The following is a 22,991-nucleotide window of genomic DNA, read 5'->3' as shown; positions in this document are numbered from 1 at the left end:
TGTCGAAATCTGTATGGCTGATGACTAGTACATCATCTATGTACTTGTAGTATGTGATGTCTTTATATTTATTTTCATAAAAGTGCAAATAGACGTTGGCTATGGAGCATGAACTACTTGAACCCATAGCCACGCCTCTTATTTGCACATAGATGCTATTGCCCATCTGTATGTAATTGTTTTTCACATTAAGGTTGATAAGGTCTTTCCAGTACTGTGTTTTACATCCTAGTTTATCTTGTATTCTATGTAATATTCGGATCATACTTTTATCAAATTGTCGTGTGATATACTAGTGAACAAGTTTTTGAAGTTATATGTGTGTATATATTGGTGATGATGTTATTTCTAATATATTCATTGTACTGTCTGTTATTGGAGATAAATTTTGCATATGTGATATTGCTAGTTATAATATTTAATTTGGATTCCATTATTTTGCTAGTCATATTGTTGTAGCTGTTTCTGCATGTGGTGATGAACCTTTTCCCTGTAGGGTCTTTGTGGAATTTGGGAATCCAGTAAATGTATGGATATAGGGTGTTGTCCATTTTTAATTTAATTTTCTTGTGTATGCCTCCGTAGCTGAGTGGGCAGGAGTGGGAGTGCAGTAGCACATGCTCTTTGAGTAGATCGGGGTTCAAGCCCGACTGCTGAATACGGTCGATCTGCCAACCCGCACTGGACCAGCGTGGCAGATTATGGTCCATTTCCCTCAGCATGAATTGTTGAGGAGGCTTCCATCCTGCAGTGGGTTGATAAAATGGCTGCACTTTACTTTTTTTTTTTATTATTAGTTTTTTACTGATTATGTTTGGGGTGGGGCTGATGAACTTATATGTGTCACTGTGGTCCAATTCCTGTTTTAGGGTGTCTATATAGAATCTCTTACAAATGATACTGAAGTTATTATTAGCTTTGTCTATATTGGTGATAAAGAACTTGTTTTGTAGGTTTTTGATTTTTTGCTTAATACTTATTAAATTGTATATCTTGTAGTCATATTGGTGATATTGGTAAAGTTGTGTTTTTGGAAGTGTCTTAGAAAATATTCAATTTCCCGCCAAAATTTAGATTTTATGTGTGTATGGTACAGTTTATTGTGCAGTCTTATCAGGTTTTAACCATGGGGCTTTACCTTTATGGGTTGAACCTATTGTTCAACCCATAAAGGTAGAGGGATTTGTATTGAAGAATGAAAGATCTTCTAGTAGTTCCCTTTTTTTTTTGGTGTTTTCCATGATGGCTAGTATGGCTATGGTGATATACACCAATGAAATAGACATCATGGAAAACACCAAAAAAAAAGGGAACTACCAGAAAATCTTTCATTCTTCAATACAAATCCCTCTACAGTGTAAAGCCCCACGGTTAAAACCTGATACGACTGCGCAATAAACTGTACCATACACACATAAAATCTAAACTTTGGCAAGAAATTGAATATTTTCAGACTGACCACCACAGGACATGGAGGTGATATACTATGATACAGGCTGGCCTCGATTAACGTGATTAATTCGTCCCGCAAGCACTTCGCGCAAAACAGAAACACGTTAATCGAATATAATAATCAATAGGAAAAATTGTAATTGGTCCTTGACCTTCTGGAATGTCCATAAAGAATTTTAAAAATACTTTTTAAATAACTTTTTAACTGTATACAATGTAAAAGATAATGAAAATAATTATGGAATTAAATGTTTATTGCATAAAACAGCGGTTCCCAAACTGTGCGCCGTGGAATATTTTAAATTTTCGAGGGAAACACAGCGATACTCGACATCTGTCGGACGCAGCGCGAACTACTAGCTTGAGGTAGTTCACAGTTTCAGCATTTCTTATTAAGCTGTTTGGACCTAACTACTAAACGGAATTGTTATGTATTTCTTTTGGTCTGGATGCGCCTTGAAAAAATTACTGAGACACTAAGGGTGCTGTGAACCGAGAAAGTTTGGGAACCTCTGACAAAATACACAATGAAGAAATGACTGTTGCGGAAATATTTGAACAGTGTTGACTTTCTCTTTTCATCAATCAATTTCCGATAGCCGACAACAATCTTCTCTGGGCCCAGGCAAAATAAATATCACAGAGAACCTCAAACCTTTTGTTTGAGATTCTATGCGATACGAAAGATTTCATCTGATTCTTTTACCATTATCTCCTTGGTAACATTTTCATCTGGCTCATTTAAAAATTTTGACTTTTTATGCAAGTGTGCATTGACTTTATTAGCAGGTGACAAACAAGTAACACGTCTTCTTCTGATGATTAATGGAACATAGTGAGGCGGGCAGCAGGCAAACGTTTGTTTATTGACCATACAACTCGCGGTAAGCTTAACGCGCGATTCAAATCTTTTTCAACTATCGCATAAACTGGAAATTTGCATCGTGTAAAGTGAAATGTGGTATAATTTTTTATATAGTGCTAACTGAAAATCGCGTTAATCGAACTTGCGTTATGCGAGGCCTGGCTGTATTTCAATCTGTTACATACCCGTAGGGCTTTGAATCTCCTATCACAGTTTGCTGTAATATACGAAAACCACCCTGTTTATTTAAAATTAAGTACTTATATAAAAATAAGTACATTTATTCAATAAGATTACTCTTATAATTCCAAATTATCCACCAAGTAATTAACCCAGCAAAACTGGTATAGAGATTACAGAAACGGGTATGTATAATACATTCCTCTAGTATGGCTATATGTCTGCTCAAAGCCGCTGAGGAGTAGCACAGATATGGCTATGAGGAAGAATGTTAATTTTCGTTAATTTTCACTAGCTTTTGCCAATTTCTCCAGCTTTCTTTAAAATTTCATTAATTTTGTTGTTTTTATATGTATCATTATATGTATCTTATATTTTATATGTAAGGCTATCCATACCAGGGCTAGGTTTAAATATAACTAGCGGGTTGCTTGGGGTCACTACAAACCTGATGCTCCCAAGTAGTACAACAATTTAAAAAGAAAAATGTATAAATAAGTTAAGTACATATACAACCCATGCACGGTTGGTTGGTTGGTTGGTTGGTTTTGATTTTATTGGCGCATTAGCTACTAAGGCTATAATGCACCAAGACCATGTCATTTATAAAAAAGTTTAAACTTTCAGTGACCTAAATAGTTAGGTCACTATGTCCAAAGGTATAACAAATATATAAAAGAAAAATGTAAATTTTATATACGAGCAAAAATATTTATTGATTTTAAAAAGCTAAAAACAGCAGACACATTGTCATTGTCGGATAAAATCTGACTGAGTGTATACGGCTCAGTCAGATGATTAAAAGCGGTAAAACGGATATTGCTAAAATCTGGATAATCAATTAAAATGTGTCTCATGGATAAAACTGTGCCACAGGACTCAACACATAGGAGGGTCATCAGCCCTCAGCAAAAATGAATGAGTCAAATGACTATGTCCTATGCGGGTCCGGGCAAGAACAACTTCCTCCTTACGATTCCTGCACAGTCTAGACTGCCATGGTTCAGTTACAGGCTTTATATGATATAATTTATTCGCAGTCTGTCTATTCCACGAATCCTGCCATTGGGAGTGTATTTTTTCGTGTATTATTTGCCTGTAGTCTGTAGAGGGGACTAACAGCAGTTCCCAGTAATAAGGAACTGCTGATTTGGCTGCGGTGTCAGCCAAATCATTTCCACTAATCCCAACATGGCTAGGAATCCAGCAGAAGCAGATATCATATTCACATTCACGGAGGAAGTGAATCTTCTGCTGAATGCTAGACAGAACTGGATGAGAATTATATCTCACAGTTATTAAGGCCTGTAAAACACTTAGAGAATCAGAGTATAAAATGAACCGTTGGTATTGGCATTCACTAATGTGATCCAAGGCTAACTCAATAGCGTGCAGCTCTGCAGTAAATATGCTACATTCAGAAGGAATCTGCTCCAATGTAGTGCTGTCTGTAAAGACAGCGGCAGATCCCACATATGATTCCGACTTCGAACCGTCTGTGTAAACTGGCGCGAAGTCAGAATGTTCAGCTCGGTGTGCTGAATAAAGCTGCAGGTAGACAGATGATGGAGTGTCCGACTTTCCCCAATTTCTAAGGGAGAAGTCACACGTTGGAACATGAGCATGCCAGGGTGGAAGGGGTTGCTTTGGTGTTTGGGCAACCTTTTCTACCTTAATATTAAGTTCATTGAGTAGCTCTTGGAGACGAATACCAAAAGGACGATTGGCAGTCTTACGGGTGTTGTACAGATTTTCCCATCGTGGCTCAAAAACGAATGGCCACGTAGGATAGTCTTTTTTGGGGAAGAATGGACGCTGTCCCGTGTCCATTTCTTCCTCCGCAAAGAGTTCCAAGACTGAATCTTCGGGTACCTCCTTCTGCTCGACATCCATCTTTTCTTGGGTACTAGGGGGGACTTCCCCTTTCTTATTCTTTTCTTTCATAATTACCTTTGTTACTTGTGGAGCATTAGGAGGTACCGATATAGGAGTGGCAGCTGATTGGTCCTTCTGTGCAGGTTTTTGAGAACTTAAGAGATAATGCGCGATGGGAGTGAAAGACTCCTTTGGAGGAATGGTCATGTACGTCTGAGTTCCGACGGAACATCTCCCTGCTACCTTCTGGGCGTAGGTAGGTTTGTTGATATCAGGGGTTTGACCAATTTCCTTGCCTCCTGGTATGATATATTTAGCTCTGCCTTCAGCCGTTGAATTTCTTTTTCTTCTTTCCACCTCTGGCATGCTCGTGAGTAGGCCGGGTGTTCGCCTTCACAGTTAATACAGGTGGGTTTTGCGGCTGAACATGCTGTTGTTTCGTGGTCCTTTGCACCGCATCGAGTGCATGCAAGGACTCCACGGCAGGCCATTTGAGAATGTCCATACTTCTGGCATTTAAAACACTGTAAAGGGTTCGGAACGTATGGACGCACTGAACAGTTGATGTATCCAGCTTTAATCTCGTCAGGAGGTTTAGGAGAGTTAAAAGTCAGGATAACGCTCCTGGTTTTAACAATTTTTCCATCCCTTCACGCAGTAATTCTCTTGACGGCAGTAACTCCCTGTGGTTTTAATTCAGAGCAGATTTCCTCCTCGGTTACGTCGAGAAGGTCCCACTCCGAAATGACACCTCTCGATGAATTGAGTGTTCTGTGTGGTGTCACTGTTATAGGGATTCCTCCGATTGATGTTACTCGGAGTAGATGTTCAGACTGCCTGTCATTTTTTGTTTCAATCAAGAGGTCCCCAGAACGGAGCCTCTTAACTGACTTGGGTGAACCTGCTAACACATCCAACCCTTTTTGTATAAAAAAGGGTGACATTTTACCAATCGGTGTTTCATTCGTTGAGTGCATAATTAAGAACCTTGGGACAGGCCCTGATGGTAGTTCGGTTCGCTGCCTCTTTGTAGCAATAATGCTATCTGCCTCTCCGTCTCTGTTTTCAGATAGGGACCGGGTTGGGGCCACAGAAGAAATATATTTATCAGGATTCATGAAGTTTTGAAGTGGTTCAGTGCCCGGGCTCCCCACCCACCACGGAGCCCAAAGGGACGCCCACTAACCGGCATGCAATAAATGCGCTCGGGAGTGGAACGCTAGGGCTACCCAGACACTATACCCGCACCGCCGCCAGCCTGAATCCTGTCCCTCGGACCATGAAGGTAGGGGCGTGGCATTGACACGGTTGACCCTCGCAGGCGAGCCTACTAGCCGATTGATCCTAGCCGGGCCTTCCAGGACCACCCTGTCGAAGCAGGGGCCAAAGTGGTGTATTGAAGCTGGGCCCCTCAACCACCCGGATTCCCCTTTCCGAATTTCCATGGGTCGCAGCGCACAGCAAACATGCCGGATTCCATTGATGTAAGCCTGGAACCTGGGCTGTGGGCGTTAGATCCCAGTGATGCTAGTCTGGAAGTCCAGCAGCGTCACTGGGAGGTCCCCTCACCACATACAGGTGCCCACGTCGAGGGGTCCATGCACGTGTAGTGTCTAATTGTCCACAGACAAATAGCATTAACACTGGAGCCAATATTTACAATACTTACGCCATTTAATATTTAAACCTAATTGTCTTTCAGCACTATTCCAATATATTGGATATATAGTAATTATATATATATATATATATATATATATATATATATATATACAGTGGTACCTTGGATTGCGAGTAACTTGGTCTACGAGTGTTTTGCAAGACGAGCAAAAATTTTTAATAAATTTTAACTTTATAAACGAGCTAGGTCTTGCAATACAAGTACAGTCAGTCCTCGTATAACACGTGTTTACACTACACGAATTCGATCATACTCGATTTATAAATAGGGGAACGATATCTTATATAACACGAACTGAATTCGCTTATGCACTATTGGCCTTTGTGTTTACAAGAAATAGCAGTCGGACCGGAATCACCGCAACACGATAGGAATGAAGAGAAGATTCTGAAAATGCATTTATGTGTTTTATATCGGTGAAGGGGAAACACATTTCACCATAATAACGTAAAAACCAACACAATTCCAGTTACGTATCGGTATAATCGCAAATGCAATTAGATAGAGTTTACTACCAGTTTATAACAGATTCCACTAGCAGAAACGCAACTGGAAATTGTTTTTATTGTTTTATGGTAGTAACCCCTAGAAATGTGCTTTAGTAAAATGTGAGGTGTTAATAGTGTGTCTCTGCCTTTACGGTGTTGTTTATTCAGTTGCTACATGCGCGCAGCTTTGTTTATTTGTATCAAGCGTGTCTCCTCATTTTGTAATAGTGCTAGCGATGAATCTGTTTAACGACAATGCAATGTCATATTTCCGTGAAATCCTCAAGAGGAGGCAAAGTGTCATTGGAGAGGTTCCTTGTTAAAGTCGCACAAAAAAAAGAGTCAACAGATAGCAGTGATTCTGTTGTGACAGTGAAAGTGGTCCTACCATAAATCCGATTGCTTTACGTACATTCAATTTAAATATTAAAAATATGAAAAGGTATGTATGTATTTTGTATTAATCATTTTTACAGTATATGAATATTTTCGAGTTTTGGAACAAATCAACTGGGTTTCCATGATTTCTTAAGGGAAAATTCGCTTTGATATACGAGTGCTTTGGATTACGAGCACGTTTCCATGATTTCTTAAGGGAAAATTCGCTTTGATATACGAGTGCTTTGGATTACGAGCACGTTTCCGGAACGAATTATGCTCGCAAACCAAGGTACCACTGTATATATAAAATTATTTTTAATGTTATGTGTAGAATGCAGTAGGTATAAATCTATAATTTAACTAATGCTAATAATGAAAATACCGTGTACCCTGGGAGCGATATATGTTGATTAAAGGGGGAAGAACGGAAAAGAAAAATGTAACGTTATAAACAAAGTGCGAATTTTGAAAAAATGTAAATTTTGAAAAGAACGACCAAGGTAGAAATAGCAGATTTTTGAAAAGAACGACCAAGGTAGAAATAGCATTGCAGTATCATTCATAATTTCTGTGTCTTCTTCAGAGGTCATCCACCCAAATTATGAAAAAGAACAGCAATACTCTTACTTAAGAGTAACTTACCAATTAAAAATTAAATGATACGTGAAAATTGGAAGAATATACGTGATAATCGGAATAATTAATAAATACTGTAATAGGTACATACTAACTAGTTAACATTTCTGTACAATGACAATTGTGGGCGGGAGTTAAAATTTAAAACAGTAAAAAGATAAGCAATCAATAACAAAGAACATGGCACACACAAATTGCAAGTAACACAATACATGCAAGTGAGAACCGAGTAACGAGTTACAAAGCTTTAAAAATAGGAATGAAGAGAAGATCTGAAAATTAATTTTTTATATGAAGATTTCATGGAAGTGTAAACACATTCCACCATAATAACCCATAGAATTCCAGCTGTCGGTATTTTCGCAAATTCAGTAAGATCAAGTTTACTGTCCGTTTATGAAAGATTCCACTAACAAAAAGCCCAATAAACAGGTGACTGCTAATTGTTTTTACTGTTTTATGGTTGTGACCTTCAGAATTTCGACCAAATCACGTGGTACCGTCGGAGACAATCGTTATTTGTTATTTTGGTTTTTAGGAGCATTAGCAACTAAGGCCATATTGCTCCGGGGATATGCGGTGGTCATTTCCTGAACTTTCCATATCCTATGTATTTGGTGGTCATGGGCTCGAACCCCGGTTTAATCAAGAAGCGTGTACTATGCACTCCTACGCACTTACAAAGAGCAATTCTTTATTACAGTATTGCTTAATTTCAATATTTCTTTAACATCTGATATATCATTATTTTATTATTTCTTTAAAATTTCTACAACTTGTATTTTTTTGTTTTTTTATAATAATCCAGTTTTGCCTATTGGAGACTATCCATTAACTTCTTACCGTGATACCAGGATCCCTTACTAAAGGGTCTAGCAGTTACGCTCCTGGTATATCCAAAGTACCTTTATTAGAAGCTATTTTCTGTTCTTTTCACTTCATGCTTTCTAACTCTAAAATCTTGTACCTCAAGATATATTAGAGTAAAAGTAGTTCTCGACTTTACGAGTTAATTCGTTCCTAAAACGAGCTCGTAAAGCGGGAATTTATTTCCCATAGACAATGTTAAAAATAAGGGTTATCTTATCAACAATGAAATTAGTTAGCTAATTAGTTTATGTTTAAACAATGACTGATTTATTGAAAGAAATGAAAACGTGTCCTGTAAAATTATTTGAAATTTATTTGAATAATTTGAAAATTATTTTTCAATTATTTGAAAACGTGGCCTGTAAAATCAAGGAAATTATAATAATAAAGAAATTAGTTACGACTTACAAATGTTAAAGAATGTTTATTCATCATCATTGACTAAATGAACACACTCATTGATCACTCATTATTGACTAGGCACTCGTTGGTTTGTTGCACAACGAGTCGTCTTCTTCAGAAATGCTTCAAGAGGCATTTATTTCCAAGATATTCTTCTCTTTTCTTTATAAATTTCAATAGCATGCATAAGCATTTTTTAATGGAAAGCACAAATTTCAATTAACACAATTTGTGTGGAGTAACAAGTTTATGAAGCTTAAAAAAAAGGAATGAAGAGAAGATTCTGAAAATTTGTTTTTATATGATTGAAAATTTCAGTAAAGGGCAGACACATTTTACCATAATAACGTAAAAAACCAGACAATTCCATCTATCGGTATTTTTGCAAATGCAATAACATCAAGTTTACTACCTGTTTATAATTGCTTGCAGTAACAGAAAAGCCCAATAAACCGGAAAGTGCAAACTGTTTTTGTTTTATGGTAGTGACCTCCAGAAATGTGCTTTAGAAAAATATCATGAAGGTGTTTAAAACTGATTCTTATAAGGGAACATATGATAATGATGAAAGGGGTAGTGCACTTTAAAAGGTCACGCTCGTGACCTTAAAAATGATATTTTAGAGAGATAAATAGCTTAGTTATACAGTGAAATTTTCAACTTTCAAGATCTTGAAATGAATTACCAAAAAACACAATGTGTTATTGGGTACACATTATATTTTAATGATACGATGGTGTCTCTAGAACTGATTAATATCGTAAAGCGGGGTACACTGTATTGTATAGCTACGCACGTGGTTTGGAATGCGGTATTCATGAATTTTTAACATTGGTTTTTTTGCAATTAATGTTCATATTTTTGATTTTGTTGATGCTTGATACTTGTGGAAAAAAACTCGTAAACCCGGGAACTCGTAAAGCGAAAACTCATAAAGCGAGAACTTCTTTTTCATTAAATACATCACAATTCACATGAAATTTATTGTTGGCTCTCATTTTCTGTAATATTTGTTTCAAAGCTATCTGTGGGGCTAGCTGTTATTTTGCCTGTTAGCTGTTTTTTTGTTGTTTTTTTTTTGTTATTTGGTTTTTAGGAGCATTAGCAACATATTGCTCCGGGATAGGCAGGGTCATTCTCTGAACCTTTCCGCATCCTCCGTATTTGGTGGTGACGGGCGCGAACCCCGGTCTAATCAGGAAGCATGTGCTACGCACTGCTGCTCCTTCCCACCTGGCTACGGAGGCGCCTTGTTAGCTGTTAAATTTAAATATAGATTGATAGAATGCATACAATTTTGATAATTTGAACCTAGTTATACAGGCAGATATCAAACAGAAACAGATAGCCTTGCTAATTATTGATTGGATATACTGAATGGTGCTAGCCCTCATCAACATACCATTCAATGTTATCAATAATTAGCTTCATAATCATTATTTTATTTTATATTATTTTATTGCTAATTATAAGTTTATTTAGAGGGTATATATAACACAGGCTATATTAGAGACTTTTTATGGGTTCTTTTTGCCTATTGACATGCTTTGTACTCTTATACATTTATGCTATAGTCTAATCATATATCTGCTCTTTTGGTCTGAAGACTCACTTTGAATATGTATACTGTATATATTTTTTTATTTATTTTTTACGAAAACCCCAAACATGAGAGGTATTAGAACCTATAGTACTTAGTACTGTGCTTCAGCTGGAGGTTGAGAAGATGAGAGAAGATATTTGTTGACAATAGACTTGAACTTCTGTAGCCTGGAATTTTCAGGAAAGACAGATGAAGGAAAGTTGTTCCAGAAAACGGCAGTTGAATGAATAAACAAGGAAAATGAAAAGTTGGTTCTGTGAGTTTGAAGTTGGACAGTAAATGGATGTTGGCTGGTCGCAGCACGTGTTCAGACTGTTTTGAAAGAAAGAGGAAGAAAATGGGATACTAGCAGGTCAACTTTGTCTTTGGCCGAAGTGACAACAGAACCATCTGGTTTTGACAGACGTGGAGGCTGAGAGGGGCAAAAGTTGCAGCCAATAGCTTTTCGCAAGAGACCAGAATGCTCGGCTACCATTAGGACAAGCAAATTTTCTACTCTTAGCCTGTTCAAAATCTAGTTTGGATTGATTAATAACTGCTTTACAATTGTTACGAACTTTGGTGTAGGCAGAAAATGAAACTGAAGAATTAGAAACAAGCCAATTACGATATGCAACATTCTTCTCCTGAAAGGCATTAGCACATTTATTGGAAAACCAAGGTTCAGATAAAGGATGAGATTTTAAAGTGGAGTGTGCAATAAAGGATTCTATTCCTACAAGAATAACTTCACTGACACGATTTGAGCAAACGTTGACATCAGAAGTTTTGAAACAGTAATCCGACCAAGGAAAAGAAGAAAAGAAATCTCGTAGGTCATCCTATTTTGCATTCTGTAATGCCAAACAACATGACGTTGGGAATAGCCATGAGATAAAGGCTCCATTGCAGAAGAGACAATCACCAAGTTGTGATCTGAGGTGCCTAAAGGACCACTCACTTCGACCGTGTACCTAGAAGGGTTGTTTGTGAGAAAAAGATCAAGCGTGTTGGCTCTATGGTTAGGATCATCCGGTATTCTTGTAGGTAAATGAACAATCTGTGCAAGGTCATTAGTAATTGCAAAGGCCTCAGCATCTCGGCCAGCTGGGTCAGTGTGCTAGAAAACGGAAGATATATTTAATGTTCACATAAGTTATTCCAAGGTTATCAACTCTGCAAAATATGTAAATCATTCTCTGAACACACGAGTACAAGCATTATACACACACAGCACAATATGGCCTTAGATGCTAATGCTATATAAATAACAATAACATTGATATAATTTTGAAAAATACATCAACACAAGAGGAAAAGTAAAGCAACAAGCATTTTGTGTTAGAGAAACATTTAAAGCATTTTTTAACTCTGATGCAAGATCTGTCTCATTGGAGAGAAAAACTGTACAAAAGCATCTTTTTTAGCAAATTGATCTATGTAGTCAGTAACTGTGTTTATGTTTATGAAACTGCTATTGTCATACATTTGTTTTTTCCAAATTTTCTCCTTTAAGTTGCTACTGAATATACTTAGGATGGAATAAATCATATAGTTCTACATATGAATGAACGTTCTATGAGTTTGTTTCTCATTAGCCATATTTAAAATAAAAATAACTAATAATTCAAAATAACAGAAATTTAATTAATAAAAACTTGATTTAAACAAGCTGATTTAAATAATTATGCTGAATAATAAATAATGATCTTCTGCAACAACATTCAGATAGTTCATGGGCATCGTTACAGATCAGAGGGAGCAACAAAACATCCCCAATCATGGGGGCACTGTACTATTTTGTAACATCTGTACTATTTCCACTGTGCACAGACTACTGATTCATTATTTACCCTACTGTCAATTATCAGTGGTATGAACGGCACTCAATTAATAGAGAATGGCACCATGTGAGTCAGTTTTCATGGTGATGAGTCAATATATGAGGATGGTTCAAATGAAAGTAGCAAAAGTGGATCACTGGTAATTACAAGCTACTACTTTTACACAATACCATAAAAAGAACAAAAGACCAAGGATGTTACAAATCAAGATACAATCTTGTGAGTAAAACACTCCTGGATGGGATGGTTATAACATCAAAATTTAAGTGCATTACATATTCATAAGGGGTTATATGGCCATGATATCCATCATAAAGCCATAGCTTACAAGCACAGCACAAGAGTGATTAATCAATTGTTTCTTGGAATGGTGTGGCCCACAGTACATAGAATCTGAAATGAAGAAAAAGGAGTAAGAAGTGAAAAGGTGCAATATACAGCACTCAGGTCAGACATTTAAGTGTGGGTTTGAGGAATGATATACTACAGTATAAATAACAATGGCAAATCACTATTTTTTTTAAATCTCCTGTTATACAGTTGGGATCTGGTCTCGGTTCTTAAAATTTTTGATAATTTTTACAATTAATTGCTGCCGAAGATCATCTGTGGAAATGACTGGTTATGAATTTAGACAAGCAGAATATCTATAGAATATATATCTATTCATTATCAAATTTATATTCAAGCCCATAATACTCTATATATTTTCTTACCAAATCCAAAGCCATTACTGCCAGTTGCCAAATACTTGCCTTCCATACACTCTAGAGGTATTATAAATTCCAACCATACAATATTGTCTCCTGCACTAATACTATGGTCTCATTCTTTAAAACTACATAACATCATTACATACTCAATCTACTCTTGGCTATCTTCATTACTGCTTTTCAACTATAAAATTTCTTACAGTCCTAACAACACACCTATAATAGTCAAAAGTTTTGCTGTCTGTCAAAAGTTACCTTCCGACAGACAGCAAAATTTGTCCGATTTAAATCTGTTTGTCATGTCATTCACAGGTGCAAAATTGATTTCTGCATGTGAATGAAACAGAATTATTCATGATGTTCACATTCAACACAGAAAATAAACTAATTTCTTTTGTAAGTTACATATATATTCATAGACATACAGATTATGTATGATTTTTTGGAACTGAGACAAATTTCATTTTCATTCTATTCTTAAAATGCTAAAGGAGTACTTATTTAGCATAATTTATTTGTCTGTATGTATTGTCACTTTTTAACAGACAGTTCAGTAAAACACAACTCAACAATAAGCTATATTCTGTATAGCCTAAATTATTGTGTCCAGTTCATTTAAAATCCATCTGTTTGGCAGTCACATAAATTTAACCTTATTGAAAAATTGGGCTTAATTTGCTCTATTCTCAATTTCCAACATATAAACCTAATCCATTTTTGATTTATCAAACAGCTGATATGGTATTTGTATAGAATCAGAATATTTTTTGGTTTTTTTGCTGAATATTATTTCAACAAACTTTGCTAAGAGATGAATTAAGAAATATTCTGAAATTAGAAGAGGCAGACACTTAAAAAGTTGTACTGTTATCAGTATTTTATAAACTTAATATTGTTCAAAAATATTTTAAAGATATTTAAAATTACCCTTGATTTCCTCAACATTATCATCTTTATTCAAATCCAGAAAGAAGGCTTTGGGATAGAGCACAAAAACTCCACTGAGACAATTTAAAGCTAATGATTTCACGCTTATTCGTACATTTCTGTCTGGCATTAAATTACCAGTAGAGCCAGTTAAGAGAAAAGAAGAACTTAAAAGGCGAGTACAGTACTTTAATGGAACATCTACATCCAAGAAGGAACCAATATTTCCAACCTAAAAATAATTAAAATCAAATCAATAAGTAAACTCTAAGCAAAATAATATGAAATTCAGGGTGATTATAAAATTTCTTTCAGAAGTTGAGTTGTATAGCTCTGCTGCTGCTGAAACTTCAATTATTGCATTTGTAGTGTGAAGTGGCCATAAATTGTAGCATTATTTCTCATTAGCATTATGCAAACTTTGCAAATGATCTATTATCTGGCAGACCTTTGAAATATTGTATGAAAAACTGGGCAAGTAATGTGTGGTTGCATCAACAGTCTAGTATGTTAATGTATTGAATTTTAAATAAAATTATTCAAAAGAAGAAAGTGTCATTGAGATGAGTTCCTCACCAACTTTCAGGTAGTAAGAAAGTAAACTGAAGATCAGCAACTTCTTACACATTATGAAAATGAAGGAAATAATTTATTTTTTTAACGATAATTGTTATTGGTGATGCATTCTGGATTTCTGATTTCAAGTCTGAGCTCAAGGATCAGTGTGGGCGGAAGCACCAGTTGTCACTTCATCCAAAAAAAGATCATCATAAATAACAATAAAGAGTAAATACAATGATGATGATGATCATGGTTTATAATATGAAGGCAGGAATCACAATTGCCTATGTTCATCAAGTACCAACCATGTTCAGCCAGTATTACATAAAAAAAAAAAAAAATTACGGCAGAAGAATGAAAAAAGCAAACTGAATCACTTGCTTCTAGGATAATTATCTTAGACAACAATGCAAGACCTCACATTTCTAACAGTGTGAAAGAAATGTTAGAAAATTAAAGGTGGGAGGCTATCCCTCACCCACTTAATAGTTCAGACATAAACCACCAAATAACAACCTCTTTCTAAAACTAAAAGAACCTCTTTACAGACATTTTCAATTGATTCCAGAAGTACTTCATGCCATGGCATTCATCAAAAGTGAATTAACAAAAAACTACTCACTGACAAGCATTCAAAGCCCTCCAAATAAGAGGGCATCAGTTCCCAAAAAGGATTACAATAGTGTTTGATTTCCCATTACTTTTGAGATTACTGATTAAAGGTCATCATACTACTTAGTGGCAAAAGTATATGCTTATACAAAGTTGCATGAAAATCTAGAAAGCATGCTGTCAATGTATATTGTTCTAAAATTCCAGCCATGTGCAAAGAAAAAAAAAAAAAAGCAGCAGCAGAGTTATAGAGCTATAAATGTTGGAAGAAATTTATGATCACACTATGCAAATAGGTTAAATATTGATTATATCATAACTTCAGATGTTTCAAAAGGCCTTGTAATATACAGATTATAATTAAATAACAATAAATCAAGACATTTATGAATTTTAAATATTTCACTCCTTAAATATTATATAATTAGAAATTACATAATATGGAATAAAATGATAGCAACTAGTGCAAGAATAAGCAAGTCTTTCTTATATTACAAATTAAAACAGACTGCCAACTATGGGATAAACAAATACTCTTTTTCTGCTTTATTTATTGATCAATTCAGTGACTTTGTAATATAAGAAAGTAATTATTCCTTGGTTGGCATGCACATGATCTATGTCATGTTTCCCTGCTGTGCAGTAAGAAGATTACAGAATCAATATTTTCAAAAGATTGGCACTATTTAATTAATGAAACCCAGATTTTTTTTTTATCTTCAATTTTCACGAACAAAGGGAGCACAACACAATTGCGTCATCTCCAATTTATTTTAAACGTTGTTAACAAAAAGTATTCCTTAACCCATTCAAGTATGCATTTAAATTTGCAAGGTTCTGTTAAAGTAGCATAAAAAAATTATGTTGCATATGTACAATTATGCTGTACATGTAGGTTCTTTTGAAAATCTACAGATGCTGAAAAAATCAAATGTTGCATCTATCAACTGCGTTTACAAATAATATTAGTTGTTTTCATCTTTACAGGTGTGGCAAATAAGAAGTGAAATTCACAACATCACGCAAAAATTGAGAAATTAGGTTGTTCAATCAAAAATTTAAAAAATAACATACTGTTTGAACAAGTTTATTCAAAACATACATTTTGACTACTCAGGTGCAACCACCTCAGATGAAACAAATTGAAAATCAGAAAATTTAATGTGAAATTTGACAATTCTTTTGTCTAACAAGTAGCATAAATGTTGGCTGAACATGAACTAAATGCACTGAAAAATTCTAAACTGAAGAATTCTGCCAAACTTTCAAGTGTTCCAGACTGTGAAGCACAAACATATGACTGTGTAAAACCCACGTTTAACCAAAGACAGAAGGATAGCAATTTCTTTGCTTGAATTTGCAATATTAAAGTGCATGATCCATTGATCATGCAAGAACTGAAATGCCAGTTTGAAGTTGCTGAAATCAGAAAGTGTGATTCAAATTTCCAAGGCAGATTTTTCGTCCAGTTTACATAGAGCTGCTGCTTCATGTCAAGTAGGCCACACTCCTCTTTTTTTTTCTAGAAATATAGCCTGGTTTGCAAAATAGATAAAATCACCCTTCTGAGTTTGTGCCATAAGGAGGTTCAGTTTTGACTTGAATATGTTGCACCTGCTCACATATATAACTTTTCTCTTTCTCTGGAGCTTCATGTTCAGTTCATTCAGGTGGGCCATGATATTGCACAGAAAATGTAAATCACACTGCTGTGAAGGGCTCTCAATGTCAGAAAACTTGATTTGTCATTTCTCAACAATAAAATCTTGAATTTGAAGAAGCAAAGAGATAAATCAGTCCATCAAATTTTTTAATATATCTGTGCCAGCATTTCAGCACACAAATTCTCCTGATGTGGAATGCAATGGAAGGAGGGCAACATGGTTTTCATGCCATTCTCATTCAAATGCTGTTTCAAAAGAGAAACAAATCTCGATTTATCCTTTTTTTTTTTTTTTTTTTTTTTAAGATCTAGGTCACATTTTTTTGAAGCTTCAAAAAATTTGGAGTATATCAGTTCCACATATTTGCCCTCACAGTTCACAAAGTACAGTAAAACCCTGCTATTCGCAGGGGTTACGTTCCTGAGAAATGCCGCGAATACCGAAAACGCGAATACTGAGTTATGGCTCCCATAGTAATAAAGGGGTTCTGTTCCAAAGTATGAAATATATAAGAAAAACTAGTCTAAAATTTTGTCTATGTATGTATTATATGTACCTTCATAATACGACTATGTACATAGACAGTACATAGTAAAATGCTAGCATATGGCATCGAAATGAAAATAAGAAACAATTTAATATTAAATGTAATATTTATTAGAAATTTCAAACAAATCTTTCAATCCAGCGCCTTTGCTATAGCTAAAAAAACTTATCCCGCCAGTTCTATCACCAGTTTCGCTAAAGTGTCGATAAAGGTGTTTTGCCTTTTCACGAATGATGAGTGAACTTATGGGAATTTTATTTTGAGTTCGGTCTTCTATCCACAGATTTAAAGCTTTTTCCATTTTTTCTAATTTAACATCACGAGTTATAGAGCAAATTTTTGAAGCAATTAGCGTGTTTTCACGGACACTACGGCGGATTTTTTCTTCCGATTTCTTGATTGATCGTACCCTTGACTTATTGATTTTATAATGTTTTGCCACTGAGAAGACACTTTCACCATTAGAAATTTTGTCTAATAACTCAATTTTATTCGCTAATGTCATCACTTTCTTTGTTCTTTTCACAATTCCCTTGTTATTCGTAGCCATATTTTTGTAGGGGTTAGAAAAGAATTTGTCCACAATAAAGTCACTTTCTTCCGTTAGCACACTCGAAAAAGTCTTGTTTACACTAACACACTGCAAACAGTAGATTTTTCACTTTTGTAAGCATATCAATTTATAAATTGATAAATTTATTCAATTTATAAGCATATAAATTAAAAGCAAACGACGAAACCTTCCAAGACAAGCGCATAACACATACTAAACAAGGATTAGCAAGAAACATCCACGCTCACGATTTTGTCACCCTTCTCCCCCCACCCACTGAGCACTGTTTTGACCGGGAAAGATGATTTTAGCCACGCCCATGTTTTTTTTATGGTGGAAAATGTTCATGGCGATTTAAAATTCACATTTTTTTAGGTTTCATTTTATATTAAATCAGCGAGCGCGAATACAGATACCGCGAATAGCGGGGGTTTACTGTACAAAGATTTCTTCTTGTTCTTGGATAAAAAGGGGAAGGAAAGGAACCCCATTGTCGTGAAAATCCACAAGAGTCATCCGCAAGTTGTTAAGGTACTAATGCGAGACAAAAATAACTGTAGATTGAACGAAGGATAAACTGCAACTATTGCACATTGCTGTGCACACTGTGAACTTACAGTGATGCGCCCAGATACCACTTGTGAGCACATTAATACTGTGTTTATTGTATATTGTAAAATTATATTGAATGATGTACAACCTATATTGTTGTGCATACTCAGCTATGACAAAGATATATCACCCATAAGAGTGCTGGGCTCCCCACTAGGACAGGATTGGGCCCTGCGAGTGTGGGAGCCCGGACAAATGACAAAGTGCCAGGCGCGAGCTCTAGGCCAGGATGAGCCCTGCGAGAGCTTGGTGCTGGGATAAATAGGAATAACTTTAGAATTTTAAATTTAGAATTTTGCAAATTAAAAAGAAAAAGGAAAGAGAGAAAAGGAAAAGAAAGGGAAGAGAAAGGAATAATTGAATTGCACGTCCACTCTGGGCGGGTTGGGCCCCGCCCGGAGGGGACAATGCAATGAAACCTCACGCGTGCCCCTTCTGGGTCAGGACTGTTAAACTGCAACTATTGCACATTGCTGTGCACACTGTGAGCTTACAGTGATGCGCCCAGATACCACTTGTGAGCACATTAATATTGTGTTTATTGTATATTGTAAAATTATATTGAATGATGTACAACCTATATTGTTGTGCATACTCAGCTATGACAAAGATATATCAACCATAAGAGTGCTGGGCTCCCCACTAGGACAGGATTGGGCCCTGCGAGTGTGGGAGCCCGGACAAATGACAAAGTGCCAGGCGCGAGCTCTAGGCCAGGATGAGCCCTGCGAGAGCTTGGTGCTGGGATAAATTGAAATAACTTTAGAATTTTAAATTTAGAATTTTGCAAATTAAAAAAGAAAAAAGGAAAGAGAGAAAAGGAAAAGAAAGGGAAGAGAAAGGAATAATTGAATTGCACGTCCACTCTGGGCGGGTTGGGCCCCGCCCGGAGGGGACAATGCAATGAAACCTCACGCGTGCCCCTTCTAGGTCAGGACTGTGCCCTGCGAGAAGGAGCATGTGTGTTCCCCCCTCTGTAATTAGTGAAGTAGAATCTGGCTGCCTCCACGTGGCTAGGGATGGGAGCGGGGGGTTGGGGCACATCTTGCCCTCGACTCCCTGCTGCTAAATGCCAGATGCCAGCCACAAACAACAGGAACAACATACTACACACACTTAAAAATACAAATAAGCTTAACCCTAACGGATTAGATTAAAGTTCAAAAAATTATTCTTAGAAAAGAAATTTTAAAGTCTAAAGTTTAAAGTTTAAAGTTTTAAAGTCAAAGTCTAAAGTTTTTTTTTTTTTTTTTTTTTAAATTAGAGGAATTTTATCGTACTGCTGGCAACTAAAATCGCTTAATAAACGGCGGACATAGGGGACACCCTGGATACCGCCAGTAACATACAAAATTACTTTGAAGACTTGTACAAAGATTTCTTCACAAGTTTTGAAATCGAGGAGTACAAACTGAACCCAAAAACTTAACTCCACTATGTCAGTAAGATCGGTTGACTCATATAGTGCTAGGGAAAACACAAAGCCTTTCAACTGTTCCATTAGTTGCTCTTCTACGTTTTAGATAATTCCAGCACTCCGTGAATAAAAAATTTGATACTTTTTTTTTTTTGCAGGATGTCATTCTTCACCCTCCAATCATAATTCTCCAACAGAATTTCCATCACTGTGATCACATTTTCCTTTACCATCTCAGCATTAGAAAATGATTTCTTCTTCTGAGCCAAAATCCAGGCAACTTTATAGCTAGCTAACATTACAAGATCATTCAACAAAAGAAACTGCTTCAGGCTATCCTTCTGATCAGGTAATTGTGATTTCAGATGGGCGATTTCACTCATACAACTACAGTCATCAACTGGAAATTTATTTCCAAATTCACTGTGCATATTGCGAGAGCACTTTTTCAAACTGTCTGCCTTATTATCGCTGAAACCAATTTTTGCACAGAAGGCACGGCACGCTGGCCTTTTGTTTACTAGTATCACTACAAACTTCATCTCCCAGCTTTCTCGAAATTTTTGCATCACGTTATTCCATTCTCTTGTCTTTTCTAAAATTAGCACTATGATCCGAATCAATGAGTTTGTCTGCTTCACTCATCTCAGCATTACCTTTGGTTCACTTCATTTTCAAATAACCATTTATCCATCTCTAGGGGTGAAAATGTAAAATTTTAATAATAACAGTTTTTGTGAGTAACCAAAGCAAGAAAAAATGTGAAAATTGCACAATAAAAACATGTGCAATATCAAGTTGCAACCAGCATAGCACATCACCAGGAAAAAGGTTTGTTTCATTTTATTGCTGGAGCCAAGTTTGGCAAATGGCGACGGGGTTGCCCACCCCAGGTGTAGCCTATTTAACAAGCTTCAAAACTGTCGGCATATTGACTGGAATTTGGGGGCTGGTTACTCACACACTAGCAGGGCTTTTGTGGATTTATTGGATGATTGTTTTCTACATCAGCATGTTCGGGAGGCAACTAGAGGGAGTAATACTCTTGATTTGATTATCAGCAGTGATTCTTCATGCATTAAGAATCTGCAGATAAATGAACCACTAGGTGGCAGTGATCACAGTGTGCTGAAGTGGGATTTACTCAAAGAGGTAACTACCATTAGGGGTAAAGGGAAGGGTTATTGCTTCCGTAAAGGCGACTACGATGGTCTGAGACAGTATTTAAGTTCTATAAAGTGGGAGCAACTGATGATGTTACCAATAGCAAATTCAAAATGGGAAGCATTCAAAGAACTTATCTTGGAAGCTACTAGGCTTTACATACCAACTAAGAAATATTGTTCAAGGCTTAGGCCCAAATGGATATCAAAAGAACTAATGAGACATATGGCAGAGAAGAAAAATGCTCTGGATACATACAAATTCACACATGACACAGAAGCCTATGATAGATACAAGTTGATATGCAACCAAGTTACAAAGGAGGTTAGGCAGGCGAAGGCAGATTACGAGAAATCCTTGGCAAGGGATGCAAAGAAAAACAGCAAAGAGTTCTTTACTTATGTAAACTCTAGAAGGAAGGGGATGAATCAGATTGGTCCACTTGATATTGATGGGTCAAGTGTTGATGATCCTGCTCAGGTAGCTAACAAACTAAATGAATATTTTGCATCGACATTCACACATGAGGAGTTATTCAGCGAGGGGAATGCCAGAGGTGTATTCAACTCTAGCAGTAAGCTACAGAATCTTGAAATAACTGGGAGTAAAGTGGAGGAGAAACTGTTGAAGATAAACACAAGAAAGGCACCCGGGGTGGATGGGATCTATCCAGTTATATTAAAGGAGGCAGCAAAGGAAGTAAGCAAACCCTTAGCCATAATTATGAGAGCTTCCTTGGACTCAGGGGAGGTACCCATAGACTGGATGTGCAAATGTGACCCCAATTCACAAAGGAGGATCAAAGGCTGACACAAGTAATTATAGACCTGTGAGCCTAACTTCTGTTCCAGGAAAAGTAATGGAGGCACTGGTTAAAGAAGCACTGCAGGATCATTTAGACAAGACTTCAGTTATAGCTCAGACACAGCATGGTTTTGTTAAGGGGAAGTCTTGCCTGACCAACTTGATTGGATACTATGATGCAGTCACAAAAGAACTGGATGCAGGGAATAACTTTGATATTATATACTTGGATCTTAGAAAGGCTTTTGATACTGTTGCACATGGAAGACTGCTACACAAATTGGAGCAGTGTGACATTGGAGGCAAATTGCTGCTATGGATAAAGGGGTGGTTGAGGGGGAGAAGACAGAGAGTGGTAATCAATGGACACTGCTCATCGTGGACTGATGTTATTAGTGGAGTCCCTCAGGGCTCAGTGTTGGGTCCATTATTGTTTTCTGTATTTATAAATGATATTGATGATGGTATATCAAGCTTAATGTCCAAGTTTGCAGACGATACAAAGGTTGGCAGGGTTGTCAAGGACACTACTGACACTATGCTGCTGCAACAGGATCTGGAAAGGTTGAGCAGATGGGCTGAGAGGTGGCAAATGAAGTTTAACATTGACAAATGTAAAGTACTACACATGGGAAACAGCAACACCAGAGCAATGTATCAACTCTGTGGTACTACACTGACAGTGGTAGAGAATGAAAGGGACTTGGGGGTGGTTGTGCAGGCAGATATGAAGTTCTCTGAGCAGTGCAGACTGGCTGCAAGAGAAGCTCATGGAGTATTGTCAATGATATACAGGAATTTTTCCAGCAGGGATAAGGAGGTGATTATTCCATTGTATAAGGCGATGGTCAGGCCACACCTAGAGTACTGTATACAGGTCTGGAGGCCTCATTTCAAGAAGGATGTAGAGCTGCTGGAACGAGTACAGAGAAGGGCAACAAGATTAGTGAATGGAACAAAGGGGTGCTCTTACAAAGAAAGGCTTAAGTTTTGCAAATTACAGTGTCTGGAGACTAGGCACCAGCGAGGTGATCTGATAGAGGTGTATAAAGCCTTGAATGGTTTAAGCATGCTCAATGCTTATGGGATTCTTCCTCTAGCTCAGAAAAATCACCTGAGAGGGCATAAATTCAAATTGAGGAAAGACAGATGTAGGATAGA

The 22,991-nt window shown here is 36.6% G+C and overlaps 1 protein-coding gene across 1 annotated transcript in view; it reads right to left on the bottom strand.

The window, feature by feature from the left end:
- Positions 1–22,991, bottom strand: part of htt (huntingtin) — a 688,215-nt gene that overhangs the window by 513,321 nt on the left and 151,903 nt on the right. The window contains exon 12 of the mRNA XM_090385445.1: positions 13,897–14,128. Within this exon, the coding sequence (XP_090241571.1) occupies positions 13,897–14,128 (232 nt within the window). The remainder of the gene's footprint in view (positions 1–13,896; positions 14,129–22,991) is intronic.

Source organism: Mastigoproctus giganteus, chromosome 11 (assembly GCF_048544385.1).
Source record: "Mastigoproctus giganteus isolate SK-2022 chromosome 11, ASM4854438v1, whole genome shotgun sequence".
NCBI classification, from domain to species: Eukaryota; Metazoa; Arthropoda; class Arachnida; order Uropygi; family Thelyphonidae; genus Mastigoproctus; species Mastigoproctus giganteus.
This window is presented reverse-complemented; position numbering and strand designations above follow the sequence as displayed.